The 17,780-nt window shown below is 38.6% G+C and overlaps 1 protein-coding gene across 1 annotated transcript; it reads right to left on the bottom strand.

Moving 5' to 3' along the window:
- Window positions 1-516: 516 nt before the first annotated feature.
- LOC107796821 (early nodulin-like protein 5) lies at window positions 517-1,934 on the bottom strand. The gene is made up of 2 exons (XM_016619641.2): window positions 1,605-1,934; window positions 517-1,007 (listed from the first exon to the last, which is right to left on the bottom strand). Exons 1-2 carry the CDS (start codon window positions 1,783-1,785, stop codon window positions 664-666), a joined length of 525 nt encoding a protein of 174 aa, XP_016475127.1. The 5' UTR covers window positions 1,786-1,934; the 3' UTR covers window positions 517-663.
- Window positions 1,935-17,780: the final 15,846 nt, after the last annotated feature.

Below are 17,780 nucleotides of genomic sequence, written 5' to 3' on the forward strand. Positions count from 1 at the left end.
ACTTAACCTAATATAACAAATTACTTATCATTTATAAAATATTATCGGTCAATGTTATTAAGTAAAATTATCTCTAATTACTTTGTAAATGACCTGATTGTATAAATATGTCAAAACATACTGGTAGATTTTATTTAAAAAAAAATTACATTTTTTTTAGTATATATAACTTAAATTATTTTTCTTTTATGAAGATGTGGACATTCACGATATCACTTTGGGCGACAAAAATAAATATTCAGTACAATACTTTGCAAAACTTAATTAGTCATAGTATCGTAAATGCATACGCTAATTTCAACTAGCTTGAAATTCAGATATAGTCGTATCGATGCTCTCATAATTAGTTGCAGTAAGTATTCCTTCATCTTTAACCAGAGGTTTCGTATTCGAACCCTGGGTATTGAGTCGCCTTTAATGTGGGATTTCCCGATGCAAATCCGGATTAGTCGGGTGGGTACCGAATACCGGGTGAGAAATCAAAAAGACTAGAGAAAGGGCGATTGTTATGTAAAAAAATCCAAACCGAGCAAAATAATTATTCCAAACATCAAAGTAGCAAGTTCAAAGAGTCGATGATAATTTTCTAATATCCTAACTAGTCTCGCCCTAAAATCACACTACATAACCCTAAAACAAATGATAATCTTCAGGATTTCTAAACTAAATAAAAATAGCTCCAAAGAATGAAACCAGAAACACCATAACATGACTTGGAGAAGCAACAACGTTAGCCAACTGAGTTGCACCACTTTTAGTAGGTGTTCCACCAGTAGTCTGATTAGAAACTTGAGGTGGGGTTTCTGGTTTTTCTAATACTTTGACTATCATTTTCATACCCCTGTCGCAGTGTCCTGATACTCCACTGATGAAGTAGAACAAGCCGGGTCGGTCCAATTTGTAGATGGATGTTCCATTGTTGGAGAAGAAGATTGGATGTGCTGACTTGCACTTCTCGTACTCTGCTTCAGTCACCACCAACACCGAGTCCTTATTGTACTCAAACCCTACACATATATAGAAACCCACAGAAGTAATGGATAATTAATGTCTCCATATGGACAATGACATTTTGATTATATTATATATATTGACAGTGTAAATATATTGAAAGGACTGTGTCCGTGCACCCACTATGAAAATTTCCTTTAAAAAAAATTATATGTACTTTGAAATTATTTTAACAAATATAGTTTGTACGGAGTAACATTGTACAATCAAGTTGACCATCGGACTAGGAGTCAATGTAAGTGGTGTTATATATCCTATGCTATACATATTACTACTAGTAACTCTTATTTTTTCCTTTTTTGTTGACGAAATGGTGTCAAATGAAACCGCTTCGTATAATGACATATTGCTATGGTGACAAAAAAAAATAGATCGATAATGGAAACTATCAAAAAACTGCGACTACTGACAGCAGAGTGTTGGTACAGCCACTACGAAAATTTGAAATATATTTATAACTCTGAAACTATTTCCACACAAGAAAAATGTGGGTACGATTGTCACTGTATCTACTAAGTAAAAATATTGGATGTCTCTTTTTTGGGTAAGCATATTAAAGTTCAATAATAGCGGTAAGATGAAGATGTACTTACTTAAGGTGTCATTAACCTTGAACCTATTCTTGGCAGCCCACTCGTTGTATACTTGATCATCTTTTGCTTGAGGGACAACCCATCCTTTGTCACCACCAACAGTGAATTCAGTAGAAAGAGCAGTGAAGAAATGAAGTGAAAAGACGAAGACCAAGTAGAGAAAAGCTTTAGAGGAAGTCATGATTTTTTTGGACTAGAAAGAAGGGAGCCCTTAATTGTATATATGCTGTGTTGTGAGTTGTGAAATGAATAGCGAAGAAATGAAGATAACAATATTGTGATACGATTGATTGTTTAAAAAGGAGAATTTGTTTCGAAGTTGGTTTAGCTTTTGAGTGTGGGGGAGTGTTATTAGCAAAGAGTTGTGGAGAATTTTGAGGTGCATGTATTGTGGCATCAGTTGAGGAGTAGTTCTTCGTTTGACTCGGTATTACTGTTTTTCAAACTTAAATCCAAGACGGTGAAAATAATTTTTTCACGTGATCATTATCAAGCTAAGTTATTCGTAAAAAAATAGGGAGAGAGAATTTTTCGAATCCAAGTTTGGCTACAATTGAAGTTAGGGGTGGCAAAAGGCCGGGGTGGGAAGGGGACGGTTGGCCGGATATGGACGAGTTAAAAAAGGTAATGCAAAAAACGGATAAATTATCCGATTTGACCTATATTTAATATGGATAAAAAAGGTTTAACCAGCGGATAATATGGAATATCTATATTATCCATGACTTCATGATCACTTTTGGGAGATTTCTAGTTTCCTAAACATGAGGCTAGCTCCAATTTGAGGTTTTACAAATGTAAATATTCAAACCCATTAGTTATTCATTTTCTAAGTAGATAATATGGTTCTTTATCCATATTTGATATATTTTAAATAATTCATTGTCCGATCTATTTTTAATTGATAATATAGGTGGATAATTGTTCTTTTAATCATTTTGCTACCACTAATTGCAGTCAATTATTGGTGGGGGAAAAATGCAGTCAATTTTTTAATAAGAACCTTTTTATTTTATTGTTCGGTCATATTAGCAGAAAATGCATGGTTACAAACAAGGATGAATAAATATTATTGTATACGGTCGAAACGGGGCTCGTCTATTGCATGACAGATCGAGGCTGAAACTTGATGGGCTAGCTAAAGATCGACCTTGGATTATATCGAACCAAGGTATGAAGTTAGAGCATGCGTCTTCAAGATCATCGAGCCCGTAGCTCCAGAGCCGGCCCTAACTCCAATCAAGCTCAAGAAAAAATTATCGGACCAAATAACGGAAGGCCGAAATATCCGTAATCGGTCGGATAACACGGCAGGAATCTCGGCACGTATCAACGATAGACCAACTAATTAACAAATCATGAGATTTCTTATCTTTTGTAGAATTGTATCTAAAGTAGGACCTCCCTACTATATAAAGGGGGTCTGATTATTTGTAATGGACATTGTAACATGCATCAAAAGGTAATACACTATTATTTCTAGTTCTCATTATCTTGTTATTCTGTTCTGACATTGATTGAGGCGCTTTCTGACTCGAGGGTGATCAACCTTCAAGGCTAACACTGTTAAACTTATGTGGTTTCCGTTCACTTTTCTGTCATTGATTTCAATATTAATCTATTTTCTCAATTTGTATCAAATTATATCACGTATCCTTAAAACCACGTATAAATTCAATTGTTATCCAATTTTGAGGGTAAACAATTTGGAGCCCACCGTGGGGATAAAGATAATAGTGGTTATTTGATATGAATTGCCATAACACATGTTATTTTTCACTTGTTCTTTGAAGTGTCTTTGATTTCAGGATTAAGCTCAAAATATCAAACTCACAATTAGCACCTCTACCTACTAATGGTGAGTCTGGTCATCATGGTGAAAATAATAATATAGCGCCCGATAACGAGGTATCACTCGTTAATCCCATCAGAATTCTAATTGCGGACCCGTTGGACGCTAATTCGTATATGGCTATCGACACAAGCCACCCTATTGACCCCGAGAATAGAATCCGTGGTGGAGCCCGGTCAACAACACAAAATACTCAAAACAACGAAGGAGACGGGGTCAATCTACGGATGATCTTCAAAATATTGCAGGCTCAATAGGCGGCAATAGCTCAATTACAACACCAGAGCCGCGAACCGAGCAGGATCGAGCCCGAGCCATCTCGTGAGATCACTCGTAGGGAGGAACCGATCGGGGAAAGATCAAATGGGAACGAGTCGGGTAACAACCCCGAAATCATAAAACTGCTCGAGGAACTGACAAAACGAATAAAATCAGGGAAAATAAAATCGAAGCAAACGACAAAAAGGTGGAAACCTACAATTCTAGGGTCGACCAGATCCCGGGAGCGCCTCCAATATTGAAAGGCTTAGATTCCAAGAAGTTTGTGCAGAAGCCTTTCCCTCCGAGCGCGGCCCCGAATTGATCCTTAAAAAATTTCACATGCTCGAGATATCTAAGTACATCGGAACGACTGACCCAAACGAGCACGTCATTTCATACACATGCATCATCAAAGGAAATGACTTGCAGGATGATGCAACCGAGTTTGTCTTACTGAAGAAATTCAGAGAATCCTTGTCAAAGGGAGCCATGATATGGTATCACAACATACCCCCTAATTCTATTTACTTATTTGCTATGCTTGCAGACAATTTTGTGAAAGCACACGCTGTGCTATCAAGGTCGAAACCAGGAAATCGGACCTATTCAAAGTAAGGCAAAAAGACAATGAAATGCTCAGAGAGTTCGTATCTTGATTTCAAATGGAACGGATGGACCTGCTATCGGTCGTTGATAATTGGGTCGTTCGAGCTTTTACCCAAGGACTCAATGTTCGAAGTTCGGTGGCTTCACAGCAATTGAGAAAAATCTGATAGAATATCCGGCTGTCACTTGGGCTAATGTGCATAACCGATATAATCGAAGATCAGAGTCGAAGATGATCAACTGGGGCTCTTTCCAAATCCGTTTATCCTATTAGACCCGTCGACAGAGTCAAGAGAGATATCAATCATGAACCAATGTCAAAAACAGGGATCGGTATCAGGCGTACATTGAGGATCGAAGAAGGAACAGGTCCGGACGGAGTTTTTTATGAAATGAAAGAAGAAATGACCGAGGCCAGAGCAACCGGGGACTCATGAGCAAGAATGGCTTTGGCAGGCCTATCGGACTTAAAGAAGCACCAAGGTTATCAGAATATAACTTTAGCGTTAATGTTGCTGATATCGTATCGGCTATCGAACGCATCAAAGATACCAAATGGTCTCGACCTCTACAATATGACCCAGCCTAAAGGGATCCAAACCATATGTGCAAATATCATGGCATTCACGGACATATAACGAAGGATTACCGACAGTTGAGGGAAGAGGTAGCTCCGTTATTCAACAAAGAGCATCTTCGAGAATTCCTAAGTGACCGGGCCAAGACTCATTTTAGAAATAGTGACTCCAATAAACAAACCGAGCAAGAAGAACCTCAACACGTCATTCATATGATCATCAGAGGAGTCGATATTCCTCAAGGCCCGATGTTAAAGCGCACCAAAGTATCCATCACGAGGGAGAAACGAACTCGAGATTACATACCAGAAGGAACTTTTTCTTTCAACGACGAGGATGTAGAGGGAATCATGCATCCTCATAACGATGCACTGGTATTATCTGTACTCATGAATAAATCTCGAGTTAAACGTGTGTTAATTGATCCAGGTAGCTCGGCCAACATCATTCGATCAAGGGTTATAGAACAACTCAGCCTGCAGGACCAAATCGTGCCTGCAGCCCGAGTGCTAGATCGATATGGCTAGTTTTCTAGCGAGATTAGCTAAACGGATTCAACATGGCTTGTAAAACTACTAAGGGAGAAATAACATTACCAGTAAACGTAGTCGGGACCATCTAGGAAACCAAGTTTTACTTGATCGAAGGGGACATGAGGTACAATTCCCTGTTCGGGAGACCATGGATCCACAGCATGAGGGCAGTGCCCTCGATCCTTCACCAGGTGTTAAAATTCCCAATGCCAGAAAGGATTAAAACGATCTACGGGGAGCAACCGACCGTAAAGGAAATGTTTGTAGTCGAAGAAGTGATTCCAATATCAACACTGATGACATCGAAGGAACCAAGTTCGAACACAAAAAATACTATATAGCAATTATCGACACCAGCCACGACCCAATCGGATAAACAGGGGACCGACGAAGATGATGATTACGGGGTTCCCAGATCTTTTATAGTTGTTATACCCCATTTTAACACGGGTCAAACTAGAGTATAACATATTAGTAATTCTGAAGGTTTAATTAAGTAGGAGAGTCGCTACCTAATTATTTTAAAGGTGAATTAGGACACCTATTTACAAAATAATGCTTAAAGTTAACTCTGTTTTATATGATCTGCTTAGTTTTAGAAATTCTAGGTAAGGGTTCTAGTTATCTCAAAAGGAAGGGGTAAGGCACCTTTTAAAATCCATTAAAAATGATTAACCGACGAAATTTAGGATAATAGATTTATGACTATAAAAATATATCATTTGCAAAAATTCTTTAAGAGCACCATTATATACTAACTAGGGGAGAATATTAAATGAGGAAATTAAAAAAACTAAATCATGGACCCCATGTTAAGTGTAGAAACAAACTGAAGCAAACCCCAAATGACGAGATCAAATTGACATCAAAATTCAAATAGAGTAAATATAAAAGACGAAGGCCGCCACAGGCGACCCCAGGCTTTTCGCTTGTTTTCTTGCTATCGGGTGCATTCTAAGGAGGATGGTATGAGATGCGTAACTCCATGCTCGGGTGGGGTTGAGTCTCGAGTAAGACTCTATTTTGCTCCAAGTACATATGCACAAAAATAGAACAAAACAAGAATTAGAAGGGGGATTCGGTTCTTAAGCGTGCATAAAGAAATCAGGATAAACGAAACCAAAACAAACAAAACTACACAATTATTCAAATTGTAACAACTGGTGAACCATACTTTGCAATTCTATACCAACAGAATTCACATCTTTTCCTTTTCAAAGTGCAAATAGACTCTTTATGTTAAGTGTACTATTCTTGTTTAAAGTTTCCTCAATCAATGGTAACAAAATTTAATACATAAACTGAAAAGGACATATATTAATGATGAAAAGAAAACACATAGGCTTGCCTTCTATTACTGATACAAAAGCACACTTAAAATTCATATGACGTTTAGCAAGAACTTGATTATCTTAGGATCGGTATCCTAACAAAGACTTATACATTAGTTCATCTATGTCATAAGTTGACGGGTAAGCAAGCAACATAAGTTTATCTTCAAGTTCATTTTAATTATCAATATGTAAAGGAGTGTTGTTGTTGTTTCATGTTTAGTATTTCTTATCTGGTATAAATATGGAATGATGTAACTGAAACGAAAAATTAATTCGAGCCCACTGAATTCACAGTGTTTCCTTAAGGAATTTAATCCCCTCCTAGTACCCAAGGTTATGGATTATTTCATCCCAGGATAGAACGAATTACACACTGGTGTAGCGGTATTTCAAACCCCAATATTTCAGCGAACGCAAAGTTCGGCAGCAAATCACACTTACAGTTGCTTTGTTTGTAGTTTTAAAACAATGCAGAACAAGGGAGGAGAACTCAGAAGTCGAATAAAAATTCTGAGAGGAAGGAATGCAATGTATAGCCGATGTTGAATTCTTACTGAAGAGGATATCAGATTGCAATTCGTTTTTCCAGTGTATACACAGTGTATACATAGTGTAGTTTGAGTGTATACAGAGTGTATATCAATTATATACAGAGTGTATATCAATTGTATACCGAGTGTTTCGAGTGTTTCTTTCCGGTGTGTTTTCTTTCTCTACAACTTCTGCTCTATTTATAGCAGTCATGTGAGAGAAATCCGCCCCTCCATGGTGGACAAGCATTAGGATATCATGGAGGAAGCACTTACATGGTGGAATGAACACTTGCTTGGTGGGAGGAACACTTGGCCATGGTGGGAGGTGCACTAGGCATCTTGTTGCTTTCTTGGTGCAACACAATACACGGATTGGAAAATATCCATTACAAACATGGATTATATCACGTTAATATTCACTATTAACAAATAAATTTGGTCCAAATAATTAATCAATCGATCGATCATTTGATCAAATCTGAATCCAAATCTAAATCTCATTTCCCATTCACTCTCATTTTAAGACTATTTCATCTTAAACAAAAACTCAACAATCCAAAACTCAACAATCCCCCACATGAATGGGGAATGGCTATGTCACGGAAGTATGCATGAAAAACTTGTGTGATTTGCTAGCAAGAATTAATTGCATCTGGATAAGTAGGTTTCCCTTTGAACTTTCCGTAGTGAACTTATGTCGGATATACTCGGTCAATCGGTAGATTTGATATCTTTGAACCGTCGAACTTTAGTGTATACCTAGACAACCATAAGTCACACAATCAATCCCTTAACCGTCTTTGGTTCTCATTGTTGTGTTCGTTTCAGCCATGAACACTGCCTGGTTTCATAAGTGCGTAGAGAATTGGCCTTGCAAAATTCTCCTTGAAGCGGCTAACACTTCACACTTACATAAGTGATTCCTAAATGTGTCATCCCGTAGATACACTATTTGATATACCCTGTATCAAATTTAGAAATCATTAAAAAGCCTTAATGCTTTATCCTTGGTACTGAACATTGTCTCATCACGAGAATGGACTAAAAAGTTTTGTTGACAATGTTGAACCGTCATTAATGACTTTGTTTGATCTCCTTGAACCTAGATCTTGGGATCTCCAGTCTTCTAGGTAGAGTTACCGCCACAATGACTTGTTCTCGGCCATAGTCCCATTCCCCTCGATGATTTCTCAACTACCTCTCTAGTTAGGCCTTTTGTAAGTGGATCCGACACATTATCACTTGACTTTACATAGTCAATCGTGATAATTCCTCTAGAGAGAAGTTGCCTAACGGTTTTATGTCTTCGTCGTATATGACGAGATTTACCGTTATACATAACGCTCCCGGCCCTTCCAATTGTAGAGCGGGCAATACATGTTTGTTTGGACGACTTCCAAGATACCGCTCCTCCACCAATAGTGAATACATATCCATTTGTGGACTTAGAATCAGTTGAACCGGTGATCCAATTTGCATCACAATATCCCTTCAATTACCGCAGGATATTTACTGTAGTGCAAATCAAAGTTTTGGGTATGTTCTAAGTATCCCAAAACTCGTTTCATTGCCATCCAATGAGATTGACCTGGATTGCTCGTGTATCGACCACAAGCTATATATGGTCGTGTACAATTCATGATGTACATTAAGCATCCCAACACACGAGCATAATCCAATTGTGATATGTTTTGGCCTTTATTCTTTGCTAGTGCAAGATTTACGTCAATTGGAGTCTTTGCAAACTTTAAAGCCCAAGTGCTTGAATTTTTCAAGTACTGTCCTAATATAATGAGATTGTGACAATGCCAGACCTTGAGGAGTCTTTTGGATCTTAATCCCCAGAATTAAATCCGCAATTCCCAAGTCCTTCATATCAAACTTGCTAGTTAGCATACGCTTAGTAGCATTTATGTTGGCAAATGTTATTACTCATTATCAGTATATCATCCACATATAGGCAAACAATGACTATGTGATTTGGAACATTTTTAATATACACACATTTATCACATTCATTTATCTTAAAACCATTTGACAACATTGTTTGGTCAAATTTCGCATGCCATTGTTTGGGTGCTTGTTTTAATCTGTAAAGGGACTTAACAAGTCTACATACCTTATTTTCTACCTGGAACCACAAACCCTTCAGGTTGTTCCATGTAAATTTCTTCCTCCAACTCTCCATTTAAGAAGGCCGTTTTAACATCCATTTGATGAATTTCAAGACCATACACTGCAGCTAATGCTACAAACATCCGTATGAACGTAATCCTTGTAACTGGGGAGTATGTATCAAAGTAGTCAAGACTTTCTCGTTGTTTATACCCTTTGACAATAAGTCTTGCCTAAAATTTATCAATAGTGCCATCATCTTTCATTTTTCTCTTAAAAATCCATTTAGAACCCAAAGGTTTATTTCAAGGAGGAAGATCAACCAATTCTCATGTATGGTTCTTCAATATGGATTCTATTTCACTATTGACTGCCTCTTTCCAGAACAATGATTCCGAAGAAGACACAGCTTCTTTAAAAGTTCGAGGCTCATTTTCCAATAAGAAAGTCACAAAATCTACCAAACGAAGTAGACGTTCTTTGACGTTTATTACGTCTTGGATCCCCCTGATTAAATGTACTTAATTTTGTTTCTTCCCGAGGTCGTTTAGATCCTTCACCAATCGACTCGCATTCCTTTTTATACGGATATATATTTTCAAAGAACTCAGCAATATCTGATTCTATAACCGTATTATTATGAATGTAGGGATTTTCTTATTTATGAACCAGAAATCGATATGCTTTACTATTAGTCGCATATCCTATGAAAACACAATCAACTGTTTTCGGTCCTACTTTTACCCTTTTGGGTTTAGGAACTTGCACTTTTGCCAAACACCCCCACACTTTAAAATAATTCAAGTTGGGCTTCCTTCCTTTCTATTTTTCATATGGAATGGATTGTGTTTTGCTATGGGGTACTCGATTTAGTATTCGGCTGGCCGTAAGAACGGCTTCCCCCCACAAGTTCTGTGGCAAACCAGAACTGTGACGACCCGAAGGGTCATCACCGTAGTTCTTCCTTGTTCTGCGCTTTCGAGGCCTTGAAACCCTTGCTTTTAGTTACCTCGATTGGCGTGCGTAGTTCGGGCGCGTAGCCGGAAAGTTTTTACATTAGAATATGTGAATTATGTGAAACATTTGATGAATTTTGGTATTAATATGCATAATGTTGACATCGGTCAACATTTTGGGTAAACGGACCCGGACCTGTGATTCGACGGTCCCGGAGGGTCCGTAGAAAAATATGGGACTTGGGCGTGTGCCCGGAATCAAATTCTGAGGTCCCAAGCCCGAGAAATGAATTTTTGAAAGAAATTGTTTTTCTGAAATTTGATATGAAAATTTGAAATGAAAAGGAGTTAGAAAATATAGGTATCGGGCTCGTATTTTGGTTTCGACGCCCGGTACAAGTCTTAAATATGTGTTAAGCACTATCTGTAAAGTTTGGCTAAAAACGGACGTCATATGACGTGTTTCGGACTAAAAATGGAGAATTTGAGTTATGAAAGTTGAAGAAAAGAAAATCATGTGTTTGAGGCTTGATCCTATGTATATGATGTTATTTTGGCGATTTGATCGCACGAGTAAGTCCGTAAGATGTTTTTAAGGTTGTGTGCATGTTTGGTTTGGAGCCCCGAGGGCTCGGGTGAGTTTTGAATGGGGCTCGGGAGGTCTTGGACTTAAGAAAATGCAGGTTCAGGTGTTGCAGACACCAGCGCGGCCGCGGTCATTTCCGCGCGGTCCGCGCTGGAGACGCGGCCGCGATGCCTTTCTGTGCGGTCCGCGTGGCTGAGTCTGAGGGCTAGGGTTTCAGGTCAACCAGCGCGGCCGCGCACCAAAACAGTGCGGTTCGCGCTGGAAGGGTTCAGAGAAGCCCCAATTTTTCTCCCACTCGGCGCGGCCGCAACACATTTTTGTGCGGTCCGCGCCAGGTCCTCAGAAAGGTATACAAGTTCGGAAATCTCAGTCATTTTTCACTTTTCAACAACCCAAAACCTAAGAGGCGATTTTCCAAACAATTTTTCTTCTCCAAAACGATTGGTAAGTGATTTCTAACTTAATTTCTTTATCCCTTAACATCTTTTAATATAATTTCAACTTCAAATCAAAGATTTTCACGGGGAAAATTGGGTGTTTTGGGTAGAACCTAGGTTTTCTACAAATTGAGAAGTTGGACCTCAATTTGGGGTCCGATTTAAAAACAAATCATATATTTGGATTCATGGGGGAATGGGTAACCGGGTTTTGGTCTGAACCTCGAGTTTCGACCACATGGGTCCGGGGGTATTTTTGACCGTTTTGGGAAAAACCTTGAAAAAATCTATTTTCATGCAATGGGGATGATTCATTTAGCAATTATTAATGTGATTAAGTAACTTATGACTAGATCCGAGCGGATTGGTGGTGGAATCAAGAGGTAAAGCTATACTAGAAGCGTGAGTTGAGTTTGGAGCATTCGAGGTAAGTATTTGGTCTACCCTAGCTTGAGGGAATAGGAGTTGGGTATATTTGCTACTTGTTATGTGATGTGTCCGACGTATAGGCATGGTGACGAGTATCTATACGTTGGGGGTCGAACATGCCCGTGAGTCTTGTATTATAATTGTTGTGACTCCGTTGTAGTTTATTGCGCTTCATGTGTTATTATTATTATTGTTCCCTTGTTGGAATGTTTGTTTTGATAGTATTGTTCCCTTGTTGGGATGTTTGTTTTGATGAGTATTGTTCCCTTGTTGGGATGGTTGTTTTGATAGTATTGTTCCCTTGCCGGGAAAGTTAATGAAGTAATTGTGGTTCTTGAACTTCGAGGAGCAATGACTCAAGTTATAATACGAATTGTGAAAGTTTATGAGATAATTGCATACTTTGGAGCATTGGCTCAAGTGTTAGAGTGAGTTATGAAATGAAAGTGAAAGAAAGAGAAAGAGGCATCATTTGTTCTATTGCCGGGAAATTTATATTATTAATGTTTTCCCCTTGCCGGGATCTAAATTGTTTACTTATTGTTCCCTTGCCGGGATTCCTATTTTAGCCTTGTTTATTCCATCGCCCCATTGTTTGTGATTGTTGCTTGGGTGAGGAAGAGTGATAAAGCACGAAGGGTGATGTCGTGTATTGTTGTTTGTGAGGAAAGAGTGTAAAGCATGAAGGGTCATTCCGTGCCATGATATAAATGTTAATGCACGAAGGGTCATTCCGTGCCATGATATAAATGTTAATGCACTAAGGATCATTCCGTGCCATGATATAAATGTTAATACACGAAGGGTCATTCCGTGCCATGATATAAATGTTATTGCACTAAGGATCATTCCGTGCCATCATTATGTGAGGTAAAGCACGAAGGAAAATGCTGTGTACTTTATATGATTGATTTGGTGAGAACGAGAGTAAAAGCACGAAGGATGATGCCGTGCAACTGTTGTTTTCCTACTCACTGTTGATATGCTTACTTGTTAATTCAAGTGTATTAACTAGTTAGGTCCCTTTACTGTTGTGACCCATTGTGTTTGAATCCATAGTGTTTACGATACCTCGCCTTATTTATTTGTTTGTGTTCAAAACTCCAAATTTCAAAAAAAAAAATTGTCACATTTTTAACTCAATTGATTTCTCGTATTAAAGGTACTAATTCATTCGATATTGTACAGTAATTGAAAAGGGTATTTTCTTTATCAAATAATTTTAGAAATAAATAAATAATAACGTCATCTTTTCTTGTTGATTTCCTAATTGCGTTGGGAGATGTACTCTACTTTATGTTAACTGAATGAGGCTCCTTGAACATTCTTAATAGTATTGGGTTATGGAACCTATGAGCTGAGTAACATGAGAATATTGTTGTGCAATGTAAGACAGAAATATGTGGGCACAAGGTACTGGGGAAAATATTATGGTTTTATTTAATGACACGTGATGTCCGTGCGGTGGTGACATATTATGATATGAGGTGTCACAAGGTGACCTTTACTCGAAAGAATTATATTCGAAAGATGCTTATATGAAAGATTTATATTTGAAGGACTTGATTAATTGATTGCACTTGTATTTGTTATTTGTTGGGAAGCAATTTTGGTGTTCTTGTTGCCAGCTATTTATATCATTGGTTGATCATCATTGCCATTATTATTATTTGCTTCATATTATTTTGTACGCTATAAACTGCACAGGTTTCTGTGAGTGTCTGGTCCTAGCCTTGTCACTACTTCGCCAGGGTAGGCTAGACACTTACCAGCACATGGGGTCGGTTGTGCTGATACTACACTTCTGTACATTTTTGTGTACAGATCCATGCCTTTGATCGACGGTAGCTATTCGTTGCGGTGGAGACTCAAGGTAAACCTGCTATAGCATTCGCAGTCCTCAGAGTCACCTTCAATTTTACTTATTTCCATTTGTTCCCTTTGCTTCGGAACAGTGATGTAATCATATTGTATAACTACTCTTAAAAAGGCTTGTGACTTGTACTACCGGTTTTGGGAATTGTATTTTGTTCAGAGTAATTTAATTTAAGGTTAGTGAATACCCATATTATTACAGTAAATGTTAGGCTTACCTAGTTTAGAAACTAGGTGTCATCACGACTTCTTTGGAGGGATTTTTGGGTCGTGACAAGTTGGTATTAGAGCTCTAGGTTCATAGGTGCTACAAGTCATAAGCGAGTTTAGTAGAGTCTTGCGGATCGGTACGGAGATGTCTGTACTTATCTTCGAGAGGCTACAGAACTAGTAGGAAAAATTTCCACTTCATTCATCCCTTATCGTGCAACATTTATTCAGCTTGAAGCATATATCTTATGTTCTTTTGCATCCACTCATGTATGGAATTGCGCACTACGCCAATGGTTTGTGATACCGTAAAAGGTTATAAGAGAGCCAGGGTTACTCAACCATTGTTACCACGTGTCGTTCAGAATTGAAGATATGGAAGCGCAAAAAGATCTTTCAGTTGCGCGCATGGGGGTGCATCAGATTCTGACATTTGGTTGATAAGTAATATCTCAAGAGGGCTTAATTAGTTGCCTTATCATCACAATCGTGGCATGGTCACGGGGTGGATGTAGATCCGAAGAAAGTTGGTGGTATTAGAGATAATGTGGTTTGTATGGGATTTCTATTTGGCGGAGGGTACATATTAGCAAGCCAAGACACTGGAGGAAGCGAGTTTAATTGTCACGAGGATGACATGCGCCAAATAAATAGCTTGAGGTGTCTTATGACCGGTGTCGTACGAGCGATAAAGGTTAGTATTGTGAATCATCAGAATGTTTCATATGGCTTCGTGCTAAGTGAAGGGAGTCCACTATCAACGATCAAATTGTGGGGTCATGTGTCATATCAATTTTGGCCTGAGATGTAATTATGTGGTATTCAAATTCTCTGAAACTTGTATATGAGTAAGAGCTGAGATTTGTATAGGAAGATGTTGGGACTTTTGATATTCCTGTGTCCATAATAATTCTACATTTCGGTATTAGCAGGGACATGGAAACAATTTTAGAATACTCGTAGTGCTCCAATTAATCAGGGCACTCTCACGGGACAATCATCTTTTACTGCACCACTGGCATATGATTCCTTCAATGGTTATCCTAGTTATCCGACACAGACTCAGAATGAGCAGCCAAACTGTAGATGAGTTGTTATGAATGTGGTGATACTAGGAACATCATGAGAAATTGTCCCAGACTTGGGAGAAACCTACTTTAGTAGAACAGTCAATCCACACACTCCATTATAGTTACTAATCTACATACACTACAAGTTAGAGATAGAGGACGAGCGGGTAGATGGCGCCTAAGAGGTGGAGGCCCGACCCATTGATATAATTGCTATGGTGTGGCTGAGGCCACTACACCAGATGGTGTCGTTACAGGTACGATTCCGATTGTTATAAAAAGGATATTTTTCCTTAATTTGATTTGGTTATAAAAATTGAGGCGAGTCCTCCTATTATGCTCCACTTATGGGTGAGCTTCGTAATTTTGTGACCCACTTTTAAGTTTATCCCTCTTGGGAGATTTGATGATGTTGGCCCGTGTATATCATTTTATTTTGTACACTATTAAGGGCTATAAGTCCAAAAGAAAAAAAAATTACTTTCTATTACTCACTACAGTGGATTTGATGTGATTTCGGAATAATTGATTTCAATTTTTATGAATTGTACGCCCTATTGGTATGGGGGTTCATTCTGTGTTGTGATGTTTATCGGAATTTATGAGAAGAAAGAAAAGAAATGGAAAGAATTCAGTTGGCACAATGTGCAATTACTCGTGATGCAGAGTTGAGGACGAGATCCTCACAATTTTTTTTATGATGTGAAATATTTAAAACGGGCTACAAGCCACGGTGGAAGTTATATAAGGACGAGGTCCTTGTGGTGAGCAATTTATATGTTTAAATTCTCCCTTTGTGAAATTTAAATTTGTACTATAGTATTAACAGGTAGTAATGCCTGTTAGGCTTATTTGATAAATTTTTCTTATGTGATTCTGTGCATATTTAGCCATATTTGTGTTGTAACTATTGAGTTTTGACCTACGAGGTGAGTGTCCAGGTGGCGTTAAATGTGATTCGTTGATTTGGGTAAATAATGATGAGGTTTTCATGCCTAGCGATTGGTTGTCAGTGTTGTGGAAAAAAAAGGGAATTGAAAGGAGATTTTGGTTAACATGAGGTTAATTGACGATTTTGTAATTGACTGTGAACAACTAATGAGATCAGAGATGTGGTTAAGGTCATACATATGTTGCGTTTTATGTCAAGATATCATTGTGATTTTGTCATGTTTGTAATGCTGAGATTATTGTTATTGATATATACATTGTGGTGCCTTGTTGGGTTGTAGATGTGTTGTTAGGAGTTGTTTTGGTGTTACTCTGACAGGTGGATAGGCCCAATTACAGGGGAGGCTCTGCCGAAATTTCTGAAAATTTTGGGAGTTAGAAACATTTAGGACATTAAGATATGCAAAGAAAGGGATACGTTATATTATGTGTTTGAGAGCGGACTCTACTTCTTATTTGAGGGTGAATGACCCTAAGTGGGGGAGTGTGGAACAACCGTTAAGCGCTATTAAAAGGTTGATGCATGCGTAGGCACGAGTTGCTATAGCCAGGTGAGACTAAGATCGTGTGATGATGTGAAAAAAATCGGACCTTTTTGGAAATGTTCGGAGGGTAAGAAATTTGCTCTTAAAGTTTACAAATATGGGTAAGAGAAATAGCCTCAATTGAAATGGTATTGTCAAACTTATTTGAATGTGGTAATGTGGTATCAACAACAAGCATATGTGTAAAAGTAGAAACATCAATTTAATGTCCTCATAATAATTCTTGGCACGTTCGAGGACGAACGTATGTTTTAGAGGTGGAGAATGTGACGACCCGAAGGGTCATCACCATAGTTCTTCCTTGTTCCGCGCTTTCGAGGTCTTGAAAACCTTGCTTTTAGTTGCCTCGATTGGCGTGCGTAGTTCGGGTGCATAGCCGGAAAGTTTTTATGTTAGAATATGTGAATTATGTGAAACATTTGATGAATTTTGGTATTAATATGCATAATGTTGATATCGGTCAACATTTTGGGTAAACGGACCCGGACCTGTGATTCAACGGTCCCGGAGGGTCCGTAGAAAAATATGGGACTTGGACGTGTGCCCGGAATCAAATTCTGAGGTCCCAAGCCCGAGAAATGAATTTTTGAAAGAAATTATTTTTCTGAAATTTGATATGAAAATTTGAAATGAAAAGGAGTTAGAAAATATAGGTATCGGGCTCGTATTTTGGTTTCGACGCCCGGTACAAGTCTTAAATATGTGTTAAGCACTATCTATAAAGTTTGGCTAAAAACGGACGTCATATGACGTGTTTCGGACTAAAAATGGAGAATTTGAGTTATGAAAGTTGAAGAAAAGAAAATCATGTGTTTGAGGCTTGATCCTATGTATATGATGTTATTTTGGCGATTTGATCGCACGAGTAAGTCCGTAACATATTTTTAAGGTTGTGTGCATGTTTGGTTTGGAGCCCCGAGGGCTCGGGTGAGTTTTGAATGGGGCCCGGGAGGTCTTGGACTTAAGAAAATGCAGGTTCAGGTGTTGCAGACACCAGCGCGGCCGCGGTCATTTCCGCGCGGTCCGCGCTAGAGACGCGGTCGCGATGCCTTTCTGTGCGGTTCGCGTGGCTGAGTCAGAGGGCTAGGGTTTCGGGTCAACCAGCGCGGCCGCGCACCAAAATAGTGCGGTTCGCGCTGGAAGGGTTCAGAGAAGCCCCAATTTTTCTCCCACTCGGCGCGGCCGCAACACATTTTTGTGCGGTCCGCGCCAGGTCCTCAGAAAGGTATACAAGTTCGGAAATCTCAGTCATTTTTCACTTTTCAAAAACCCAAAACCTAAGAGGCGATTTTCCAAACAACTTTT

The sequence above is a fragment of the Nicotiana tabacum genome, chromosome 6 (genome assembly GCF_000715075.1).
Source record: "Nicotiana tabacum cultivar K326 chromosome 6, ASM71507v2, whole genome shotgun sequence".
In the NCBI taxonomy this organism is placed as follows: domain Eukaryota; kingdom Viridiplantae; phylum Streptophyta; class Magnoliopsida; order Solanales; family Solanaceae; genus Nicotiana; species Nicotiana tabacum.